Source organism: Neophocaena asiaeorientalis, unplaced genomic scaffold (assembly GCF_003031525.2).
Source record: "Neophocaena asiaeorientalis asiaeorientalis breed wild unplaced genomic scaffold, Neophocaena_asiaeorientalis_V1.1 scaffold134, whole genome shotgun sequence".
In the NCBI taxonomy this organism is placed as follows: domain Eukaryota; kingdom Metazoa; phylum Chordata; class Mammalia; order Artiodactyla; family Phocoenidae; genus Neophocaena; species Neophocaena asiaeorientalis.
In genome coordinates this window covers 27292705-27305129 of record NW_020185339.1, presented here as the reverse complement: position 1 = coordinate 27305129, position 12425 = coordinate 27292705, and the positions used below count along the sequence as shown (strand labels likewise).

General features: G+C 42.3%; 1 protein-coding gene across 1 annotated transcript in view; it reads right to left on the bottom strand.

Moving 5' to 3' along the window:
• BIN2 (bridging integrator 2) overlaps window positions 1-12425 on the bottom strand; it is a 33588-nt gene that overhangs the window by 9985 nt on the left and 11178 nt on the right. Inside the window, 6 exon segments of the mRNA XM_024736811.1 lie at window positions 1154-1229; window positions 2724-2809; window positions 3118-3225; window positions 4500-4595; window positions 5184-5278; window positions 5577-5631. Coding sequence (XP_024592579.1) covers window positions 1154-1229; window positions 2724-2809; window positions 3118-3225; window positions 4500-4595; window positions 5184-5278; window positions 5577-5631 — 516 coding nt within the window.

Genomic DNA, 12425 nt, shown 5'->3' with positions numbered 1-12425 from the left:
CTTCTTCCTTTACTATGTCTAAAGTTCTGCCTCTTCCATCAGACTGGCAGCTCTCTCAAGGCTGGGGTCCCTGGTATTTGATGTTGATTTGAGGTTCTAGCATCTCTCAGGTGATCCAGGGAATGAAAACTCATTGTAATATTAACTAGGCAAATCATAATTTAGCCAAAGAAACTGTGGAGAGGAACGTGTGTGGATGTGGATGTGGATGTGAATATAATTAATATTTTAACAGCAAAGAGTCTTGGAATCGCAGGACTAGAAGTGACCCTGTGAGGTCATGTTCTGTGGCTGCCTGTCATTGAATAGGATTGGCCCTATTTAAGATGAACTACCTGAGAAACTGACCTGTGCCTAAACACTGCCCTCTCTGCTCCCCAGCAACAGAAGATGGAGATTTAACTTGGTTCCCCACTTCAGCTGTTCCTTCCATAAGTCTAATCTCTTTTATGCATCTAAAGCCCATTTGGACACCATTATTCAGTTGTTAATGGAGATAGAGAGGGCCCTCTGACATTATATAAACATGTGGGGTTTTTTTTTTTTCATTTTCTTCAGTGTATTCAAAACAAACAAAAACTCAGTACACTAGAAATAGGGAAGAATTTCTGTTAACTTATGAAGGGTATTTACAAACATCCTAAAGCAAACATCATACCTAGAAATGAAACACTGAAAAATTTCCCCTGAAACTGGAAACAAGACAAGAACGTCCACTATCACCACTTCATTCTGCGTTTTTTGTTATTTATATTTGTGGGGGTTTTCCCATGTAATTATTGATCATTTAGGTTTCTAGCTCTTACCTCACTCTGTTAGGTTGTCAGTAATTTGGTTTCCCTTTGCTAAAATCTCCTATGAAGATTTATCAATTTCTCCTTATAGGACCTTTCAGCTTTTTATACTACGTATTTTTTAACATCTTTATTGAGATATAATTCACATTTAAAATATACAATTCATCCTTTTTAAGTTAAAGATGTGCTTTAATACGTTCAACACAGTCCATCAAGTGCTATTATTTCATCATGAGAAAGAAGTAAAAATTTGTGATGCCCATATGGATATCTAATGAGGTTATGTAAATTAGAGCGACCTTCATATTTATTAGAAAAACCCTCCTAGATGTCTAAATTGGCCGGATGTTTCTCACCTTGCTCATTTCCCTGTAGAAGACGTCTCTCAAGTTGGAAATGTTTTGGAAGATGGTCACATAACAGCCAATACGACTATCAAGAGGCAAAACAACAAACACGTAAAGGTAAGTGTTGGTAAAGGAAGTCTTTGAAGTACAAGGTAGGAGCGTAAGCCAAAGCCACCGCCGGCTCCGCACAGAAAAGCACCCCACGGCCTAGGCTCAGGACGTTCTAGGATCTGGATCCATCAGAGCCAGGCCAGGGGTACAACTGACTCTCAGGAGTGGGAAGGCCAGAGGAGACATGACCAGCCGGGGCTGACACCAAAGTACAACAGATCTCTATGAAAGAAGTTATCTGATTCAGGCTCTTTAGGTTCTGAAGTAGATATGAGAGTGCTTTGAAGAATTTTTAAAGTGCCGTATAAATATAAGGCCATACAATTATAATTATTATAGTAAGTATTCTTTCTCAGTATACAATACTTGGACTTCTATGAAGCTGTATGTACATTAATGGAATTCTACCGTAAATGAATTGGGGAAGTTTACATTTAAAGAAACTATTAAATTTCAATCCTGTTTAAATTAGGAATCACATAATTAATGTTTTAGAATACATGTAGTCATTAAAAAGGCTCCCTCATTCATAGACTAATATAAAATGACAATATAAAATACTCTGACTACAATTGCTTTAAGCATATCTTTTTTCTTTCTTTTTTTTTTTTTTGGCTGAGTTGGGTCCTCGTTGCTGTGCGTGGGCTTTCTCTAGTTGCGGCGAGCAGGAGCTACTCTTCTTTGCGGTGCGCGGGCTTCTCACTGCGGTGGTTTCTCTTGTTGTGGAGCACAGGCTGTAGGGCACGTGGGCTTCAGCAGTTGTGGCACACGGGCTCAGTAGCTGTGGCTCGCAGGCTCTAGAGCGCAGGCTCAGTAGTTGTGGCACACGGGCTTAGTTGCTCCACGGCATGTGGGATCTTCCCGGACCAGGGCTTGAACCCGTGTACCCTGCATTGGCAGGCGGATTCTTAACCACTGCGCCACCAGGAAGTCCCTTAAAGCATATCTTGTACAATGAAAAGGAAATAGGATACAAATAGAGCTTCTGTTCAGATTCCTCTTCCAATGTGGAAAATTTACATCTAAAACATTTTTACCTACTGTGAAGCAGAGACATCTTCATTAATGGAAATACTCATGCCATGGTGTATCTTCTACATGAATCTGGATGTTCACTAACCAAACTTGTTTAAAACAATACACACTCGAGCAGAAAACCAGATACTCCTAGTATGCATGATGACAGCACTTTACTTGCCAAGATCTCTCCTATCCAAGAAGCATCTTATCTTTAAACCCGGAAAAGCTGGTAGGGCAGGGATGGTTATCTCTGTATTGCAGACAAAGAAACCAGGGTCGAGAGAGAAAGGTGGCTTGCCTAATATCACACAGCAAGTTACGAGCAGGGCTGAGGCTACATCCCACTCTTGGACCAGGGCTCTTTTCATGAGGACATGTTTGGGCTGCCAGGTGGCCTGGGACTCCACTGGCCCGAGGGCCCAGCCCTTTCCTGAATCTCAATCATTACCTATTATAAAGAACAGGCAGCTCCTCTAGTAGTTCCTGGTTCAGATCTTCAAATACAACCTGGGCTTTGTTGAACTCTTCCTCTGCCTAGGTGGTAAAAGAGACAGGACAATTCCCCTCATTCCTGAACCCAAAGCTAGAGGCTGCTTCCCTTATTCTCTGCATGCTTTCAGGGACGGGGCTTACTTGGAACCATGCCTCCCCTTCCCCAGACCTATGTCCTCCCCAGCCTCAAGTCTCTGCCCATCCTTAGAGCATCAGTGTCAGAGGAGACAGGATTTCCTTCAGGACACCGGAGGCTGAATTTATCGTTTCCTAAACCCAGCTTGGCCCAGCCACTTGCCACCATCATGGGGAGAGGGAGGGCAGGGAGTTTTTACCAGGCTCTTCTTTACCTTGGCAGTCTTGGCCTCATCTTTCTTCTTGGCATTCTGTACTGCCTCCAGGTGGTGTCGGGCACTGTCATAGTCCACGAGTTTCCGGCCCCGTTTGGCAATTCTTTCCTAACCCAGAGTCAAGAGAGAGGGCCTTGATACTCACTTTTCGGTGGCCAGGATGTGGGTAACAGAGTATCAAACAGAGAAGCCAGATTCCTGTCCTAGTATCAAATTTTACTCTCTAACAGGGTTTTGTGCCAAAGGGATCTCCCTCATTATCTGGAAAGAATGGGAATTCTCAGGGGGAGAGAGAGTAGAGGGCAATTCTCCAGAGCACCTGGAAGCCTGCACTGAATTTTAATATATCCTGTGAACCCACTAGAAACTGGTTCAGCATCCGGAAGAAATGGCCTTGAGAATCCTACTAAATTGAAAGTCAGGAGTTTTGGGTTTTACTCCCAATGCTGCCATTTATTAGCCTTGTCACCTAGGGCAAGGCACACCTCTTCTGGAGCCTCAGTGGCCTCATCTGCCCTATAGTGTTATCTTAAAGATCAAATGCTGAATACAAAGGGCTTTGAAAAGCCTAAAGCATAATACAAATAGTAAATTATCATGAGCACTGAGAGAACGTTTACTCAATCTCATCCCAACTACAAATTATACCAGGGAGAGGCAAACAATGTTAATGGCTTTGTCTTGTTCTCTCAACCACAGAATTTGAAAGGATCTTGGTGATTATCTAATCCAACTTCCTATTCAATACACAAAGCTTCTCTACGATATCCAAGATAAGAAGTAGTTCGACTTCTTCCTGAACAGAGAATAGAGAACTCACTATCTCACAGTATATTTCATTTCTTTTTTGGAAAGCTTTAGCTATGAGAAATTTAAGTGAGGCTTCCTTTAATTTCTTCCTATGTTAATCCAAAACCAGCACAGTGCCCAACAGAGTAGACGTTTAATAAATATGAGTTGAATGAATTCTAATTCTACTTTCTGGAACAGTTTAGAACAGGTTGAATTCCTCTTTTATCTAATAGACTTTCAAGTATTTGAAGATAATTATTATAACTCCTCCAAGTTCCCTCTTCTCTACAATAAACGTCTATAGTCCCACCAACTGTTTCTCACAACAAAATGGGATGCCCTGACCTGGATCTAATTCAAAGCCAGCCCAAATCTAGTTCACTGAAATCTAAGTCTAAATGTAACCTTCACACTACCTCTAACCCTCCTCCCTAACCTCTTGTCTAACCCTCAACTTTCAATCTTTTTCCTAACCTATCCAACTTCATTCCTAACCATGGGCTCTAACTCTGCTTATACTTTTAACCCAACATGTTTTCTAACTTATATGGGCCACCCATAACCCATCTTTGATTCTGTAAATCAATTACCTTAATCTCGCTGAATTGGGCTACATAGTTTTCCATAGTCCTCAAAGCCTGGTCAGCTAGTTTCTCTTCATAGTCTTCCCAAAGGAGATCATTATTCTGTGGGATAGAGGCAGAGGGGAGAGGTGAGGGCTCCACTTCTCAACAGCAACTGCATTCCAGGGAAATACCCAAATTCTTCCTGCAACAAACTTCCTTTTTGGAGCACTGATATTTTTAGAATATCATTTTGGATTCTGGGGAAGAGTCAGATGAAGAAACAGCCCTTCCCCAAGGAACTGCCGTGTAAGAGACTGGACATGCATTCAAGGGATTAAGAACAGGAACCGATGGTCGAGAGTCTTGGACTCTAGAGCTTGAAGGATAGGGAAGTTTGGGAGCAAATAACTGCATGAAATTCGTTTTCAAAAACAACCCATTGGTTTTGTGTGGGTAAAACTTCCTAAGTTTTTAAAGAGAGGAAGAGGGTAAAAAACAGGAATCCACAGATTACAGAAAACTTGTTTTTAACTTCATTTAATATTTTCCTGTTGCAGCTTTTTCCTACCACCTGTGATCACAGCTATACAAATGAACAGTGTGAACTGGCTCTTCGTTTTCCTATTTGCTTGGACAGAGAAGCTGGGGTGAGGTTGAGATGAGGGTAGAGTGAGTGTTGAAGAGCTGTAAAGCCCAGAATACTCTTACCGCTACGATGGCCTTCAGCTCCTCATGACCATCCCACTTGCTGCTGTAGATCTCCTGCAGGGTTTCTGACACTCTCTTTGAACTTTCATGCATCACTGAAAGGAGGGAACTCAGTCCTACCATCAAGTAGTTTGGTATAAGCATATGGGTGACAGACAAGTCAGTGGCTCCACTCCAAAAGGACAAACTCAGAAGGTTTGGGTTATCAGTCAGACAAGCTGGATGGGGCTGGGATAGGAAAAGTTACTCTTCCTCGGCCCACAAAGATCCAGGAGTCAGCCACAGGTAAGTGACGAAAAGCCTGAGTACGGTTGTTGTTTCTTTCCCATCCCCCAGACCTCTTAGTAGCTGCATAAACGCCCTCTGGATCCCCCTGTGCTCCCTGATACCCACCTTTGACTGCACTGAGGAAGTTCTTCAGGTCCTTGTATAGCTTGTGGCCTTCTGCCTGAAAGGGATCAATGCCTCTGATGACTAAAGAGATATATTTGCAAAGATGCTCCAGAAGTCAAAGCTGAAAAGTAGGTTAAAAGCAGAAAGCAATCCTGGAATTTCTTCAAACATTTGCAATTGTTATATATTAGCCTCTACTTTCTTTACCAAGAAGTTGTTGGTTATCTCTCTTGGGGCAAATTTTAAGTTGGGAAATTGCTCCCATTGCACTGGCATGTCTTCTTTCCTCTGTTTGTTCTCCCTTCCAGTGAACTAGAACCCATAGTTCCTCTGTTGGAACTTGAGTCCTATGTGACACTATATACATGATCCTCTGATGTACACCTTCCTCTCTGGGAAGAAAAACTGCTACCATTTTCTATAGACACCAGGCCCTCTTCTTCTCTGCAGCCTCACACAGGCCATTCCTCTTCTCCCATGCACTTCATTTTTTTATTTTTCCTGTATTATATGTTTTAATCAATAACACTCTTTATCAGGCCTAATTATAGGCAGGTCTTAGGAAAATTTAGGTTCACCATCATGAAACTAAATTGTGTCATCTCTAGGAAGATTTTGACCAATGTATAGGTTTTTAAATTAACTTTTATTGGAGTATACCTGATCTACAATGTTCTATTAGTTTGCACTTCATTTTTTAACAGCTCTATTAGAACTTCTGCCCACTGGTCTTAGGTTGGCCTTCTGTATTTGGAGCAGGCTAATTTCTCTTGCACACAGGTTTGAAGATGTCTTTCACGTGGCTTGCACCGAGTCCTCTTTTTCAGAGGCTTCCTCAATTGTTCCTCACGGTGTTGTCTAAAGCCCATTCCCATTCTGGTCTCTCTCCTCTATGTGAACTCTAGTTTCCAGTTGGGTGAGAAGGAATTTTGAGGCCAGGCTGTTGACATTGGAGCTTGACTACAGGAGCGTGAGACTGGACTGAAAGGTGCAGCCCACATCAAGGGTATCGTACAGGGCCAGGCCTACGGACTAGGACAGTGATCCTCACACCAGTTCAGATGATTTGAGCTAAGATCCATTTTGCAGTACATGATAAGAATACTTGTGAACTTGTTCACTTGTTTTATTTGCTTATGCTCATTATAGGTAGGCTATTGAGCATACCAAAAGTATAAAAAATTTATGAGAGAAAAGCTGAAAATTCAGAAAATTCTATCTAATAACTTAATTTTTTAATCTGTGCAATTCTTTGAGGGAAAAATCATTATTATTTAATTTTAGCAGCAGAAAACCCAGGTCTACTTGGTCAAGTAAACAAAGGAAACTGGATTAATTATTTTATCCATCTTCTTGCCTCCAGAGCTCACCTCTGAGCCAGTCCAAACTCTTGACCATACCTCAGGTTAAAAGTCCTTTTCAAAAAAAAAAAAAGTCCTTTTCAAGAGGCTGAATGCCAGGGCTTAAGGGACACGAAGACACAGTCTCAAGGGAATCTAAGGCACTGTCAAAGGGGTAGGAGAAGAACTGGGATCATAAGGTGTGTTATAGCAAATGAGGAACAAGACAGCATCCTCTGATGACTGAAGAAGGACCAGATACTTCAGAGAGGTTAGAATGCATGAAGAATCAGTAAATCACTGAACTTGGTAACTGGAGGTCACTGGTGACCTTGAGAAAGTGCTTTCAACAGCATGATAGAGACAGATTCAGTCAGTTAACAAAATTCAGAAACACTCAGCATTCACCAGGAAAGATGTCTCACTTCCTCTTTGCTTTTCATTCACAGAAAAAAAAGTTTAAACAGTCTAACATGTTAAATGTACATAACAGCTTTTAAACATGGATATGGTAGGTAGGTATAACTTTGAGAGTTTTGAAAATGTGACAACCATGGTTTGAAAGAGTTTTGGGGATTATAAAAGTTAACAAGGATTTTAATTTCTTTCTTGAAAGAAAACAACATGGATCCAACTTTTTACTTCACCATGAAGATTTGGTCTCCAAAATACTTGTTTGAATAACAAAAGCTGTTAATCGATCTTGCATAATTTCTTTTTTTTTTTTTTTTTTTTTTTTGCGGTACGCGGGCCTCTCACTGTTGTGGCCTCTCCTCTCCTGTTGCGGAGCACAGGCTCCGGACGCGCAGGCTCAGCGCACGGGCCCAGCTGCTCTGCAGCATGTAGGATCTTCCCGGGCCGGGGCACGAACCCGTGTCCCCTGCATCAGCAGGCGGACTCTCAACCACTGCGCCACCAGGGAAGCCCAATCTTGCATAATTTCTACAAATGAAATTCTTAATTTTTTTTATCCCACTAGATATTATATGGCCTGAAAAATCAGATAAGTGATCAAGGCTACCATGTATGGTGGTACAGGTTGTATGTACACTGTTCAAAACTAAGGGTACTATTTATACCACAGTCCGTGTTTTAGAATCAAGTCTTTTGGTCAAAGTTCTTCTTTTCTGCTCCTGCTGTTTCCTTTGAGAGGAGAGAGAGAGAGAGGAGAGAGAGAGGAGAGAGAGAGAGAGAGAGAGAGAGAGAGAGAGAGAGAGAGAGAGATGGTGGTGGTAGTGGTAGTAGAGGGTGGGGTGGTGGGATAGCACCTGTGTCATTTTATTCCTTTGACCTGAAATGTCTCCAGGCTGAATAATCCCAGCATCTTTCTTCTCTCCTGACAGATGTGACTCTCACAGTCTTAGCTTTCCACTGGTCTGGGAGTCAAAAACTTGTTTCTACTACCAACTAGCAAGTGATTCCACTTTTCTGGCTTTAATTCCCTCATCTGTAAATACCAAGTAAGACTAGCTCTAAATGTTACGATTTTATCACTTCTGCTCTCTAAGTCCTTGCAAAATTCTTGGCAGTATCATAAGGAGTCTGTGTTAGTCCTTCCCATCCCTTATATTGATACAAAGTCCCAGCCCTCAGTTAATGAATCACTCACTCTGGAAGTGTGTCCTAAGCACTCAGGTAGCAGAGCTACCTCCTAAGAGACTGGGGTTCTGAGGATGGAGAAGAAGTGCCTGTCCGGGGGTTCCCAACTTGCTAGAGAAAAATGGACTCAGAATCCCAAACACTCAGCAAAATAAGAGCATGACCAACCCTGAGCAAGTGCTGACAGTTCTTGATCTAATAGAGGTCCAGAAGGGAAAGATGAAGCTCGATTGTTAGATGTGATTTTAAAGGCAATGAACTGGAAGCAGCTGTCACTACCAGAAATAAGAGATTAAAGTGTTGCTTTACGAAAATAATTCTTTCCCATTGGCTTGGCCAAAAAGTTTGCTCGGGTTTTTCCATAAGATGTTATAGAAAAATCAACCCAATATGTGTTTTGAGGAAAGGGAAAGGGGGAAGCAAGCAGAGCCCTCAAAGAAAAATTACTTATGGAAATCTGATTAAGAACCTAGGCAAGTGTCAAGGCCTTGAAATCTGACTGGGATGTTTGGAAGTGTTATTTATTTATTAATAAAAAGTTTACCTACAGGTGCTACCTGGTGGCACAGTGGTTAAGAATCCGCCTGCCAATGCAGGGGACATGGGTTCGATCCCTGATCCAGGAAGATCCCACATGCCGCGGAGCAACTAAGCCCGTGCGCCACAACTACTGAGCCTGTGCTCGAGAGCCCGCAAGCCACAACTACTGAACCCGTGTGCCACAACTACTGAAGCCCACGCACCTAGAGCCCACGCACCTAGAGCTCCACAACAAGAGAAGCCACCGCAGTGAGAAGCCCGCACACCGCAATGAAGAGTAGCCCCCACTCGCCACAACTAGAGAAAACCCGTGCACAGAAAGGAAGACCCACTGCAGCCAAAAATAAATAAGTTGAAAAAAAAAAAGTTTACCTACAAACTGGTTGCAGGTGAAAGGTAGGGCACATGACCAACTGGTCCAACTTCTGGAATTCTTCAATTTCCTTGACTTTGTCCTTTTTCCTCTCGTTCATCTTAGACACCTAGGTCCAGCTTCAGACCTGACTTTTTTCGCTGTCTTTCTCCTTAAACTGTGAGAGCCTTGAGAACAGGCATGTTGTCTTATTCAAGTTGAAGTCCCAGCATCTAGCACAGTGCCTGGCATACAGCAGGTACTTATAAAATGTTTGTTAAATAAACTTCCCAAGCATGTTCAAACACCAGTTACTATGTGTATCATTCTCTCAGGAGAAAAGTTTTTCCTTATTCCTAGCCTAACTCCATTTCATTTCTCAAATTATTTCCCTGCTCAAGTGGTGTTTAGTTGGTAGGCTCACATAGGGAATTCTGAGGGGGTTGTCCCACCTGATCCTCTTATTCTTCTTCTTGTTTTTTTTTTAAATTTTTATTTTTGGCTGTGTTGGGTCTTTGCTGCTGTGCACGGGCTTTTCTCCAGTTGCGGCGAGCACGGGCTTCTCATTGCGGTGGCTTCTCTTGTTGAGGGGCGTGGGCTCCAGTAGTTGCGGCACACAGGCTCAGTAGTTGTGGCCTGTGGGCTCTAGAGCGCAGGCTCAGTAGCTGTGGCGCACAGGCTTAGTGGCTCCACGGCATGAGGGATCTTCCCGGACCAGGGCTTGAACCCATGTCCCCTGCATTGGCAGGCGGATTCTTTTTTTTGTGGTATGCGGGCCTCCCACTGCTGTGGCCTCTCCCGCCGCGGAGCACAGGCTCCGGACGTGCAGGCCCAGCGGCCACGGCTCACGGGCCCAGTCGCTCCGCGGCACGTGGGATCCTCCCGGACCGGGGCACGAACCCACGTCCCCTGCATCGGCAGGCAGACTCCCAACCACTGCGCCACCAGGGAAGCCCTGGCAAGCGGATTCTTAACCACTGCGCCACCAGGGAAGCCCCCTCTTCTTGATGGCCCTTCCTTCATCTCCTACCCTTTCTACCCACACATCTGCCATTGTAGGTCTATCCTATAAGGTAGAGAAAGGACTGAGGGACAGAATGGGCCAAGAGTCAGAAACCTTTCAAAGCAGGTGTCAACTTACTGATTCCTATCCTGGAGTTGGAAGTAGAACAGTAACTGGAGTTGTGAAGAGGCCCAGGGTGGCCTCCTTGTGAGGTAGAGGAGAAAAAGCACAGGGTTTAAGTTAGAATCCTAGTTCTGCAACTCTTACGGTACATTATCTTGATTATATTACTTCCCTCTCAATCAGATCCTATTTCCCTTTGATGGAGTTAGACTAGATCAGTGGTTGTTGCCAAATGCTGTTCTCAGACTAGCTGCTACATAATAAACATAGAAAGCTTAATGTAAAACACAGATTTTCTAGTTAATGATCACCTATGGTTAATACCACACAAAAAAGGAGATGACCAGATATTATGTGCCTCCAGATGGAAGACTATAATACCTATGATAACAAGTATTCTTGCCTCCAAAACAAACAAAAACAAAAATCTGAATCTCATCAAGCCTCTAAATCTAACTATTAATTTACAGAAAATACGAGACAGAGTAACATGTTAAACAATACCATAGAGATGCAATCAGCAAAATTTAGAGACTGCAGGAAACTGCAGGAAAACAGCCTAGTAACATCAATAAATAAACTGCAAAAAGGAGAGATTAGAAACCTACAGATTAAGAGATTTATTAAACATGGCAACAAATTGCTGATTTAAACAAATTGTTTAAAAAATGACACAATTAGAGGAGTGTGAACACTGAATATTTTATGATATTAAAAAATTATTGCTGATTTTTAAGATATTACTAAAATGTATGTTTTAGCTGGATATTTAATCTGAAATATCTGAAAATATATTTGTATTAAATTAAGTGAAAAAGTCAAGTTACAGGCCTTCCCTGGTGGCGCAGTGGTTTAGAGTCCGCCTGCTGATGCAGGGGACACAGGTTCGTGCCCCGGTCCGGGAAAATCCCACATGCCGCAGAGCGGCTGGGCCCGTGAGCCATGGCCGCGGAGCCTGTGCTCCACAATGGGAGAGGCCACAACAGTGAGAGGCCCGCGTACCACACACAAAAAAAGTCAAGTTACAAAACCATAAGAATGGAACAGTCTCACTTGTAAACCTATTTATTTGTTGTAGATATATTTAGAGATCATACACATACATAGCAAAGTAATTGTAAGCATAAAAAAACAACAGTAGTTGTAGCATGGGAAGTGTGAAATCATTATTTTTAATTCTCTTTTTTCTTGATATTCTTTTTTTTTTTTTTGGCCATGTGGCTTGTGGGATTTTAGTTCCCCAACCAGGGACTGAACCCAGGCCCTGGGCTATGAGAGCACAGCGTCCTAACCACTAGATCACCAGGGAATTCCCTCTTGAAATACCTTCTGATTTGTTGTAATGATTAAATGTTTTATAGAAAAATATTTTTAGGTGTGATAATGATTTTGTGGTTATAGTTTAAGTCCTTATCTGTAGAAACTGATAATGAAATTTTTATAGATAAAATGATATCTAGAATCTGCTTCATAATGATCAAGGATGGGGAAAGTGGGTAAAGACATAGATGAAACAAGATTCCCAAGAGTTGATAAATTATTGAAGTTGGGTAATGGGTACCTGTGGATTCATTATACAGGTTTTTCTATCTTAGTATATACTTGAAATCTTCCATTAAAACAAGTTTAAAATATAGATTCCCAACCCCTACTACCAGAGATGTTGCATTATTTCTCAAATGATCCTGATACAGTCAACTACTGAATTAGATTATAGCTAATATCCTTTTAATATAATTTTTTAAAAATAAATTTATTTTTTGGCTGCATTGGGTCTTCATTGCTGCACATGGGCTTTCTCTAGTTGCGGCGAGCAGGGGCTACTCTTTGTTGCATGCGCGGGCTTCTCAATGCAGTGTCTTCTCTTATTGCAAAACATGGACCCTAGGCGC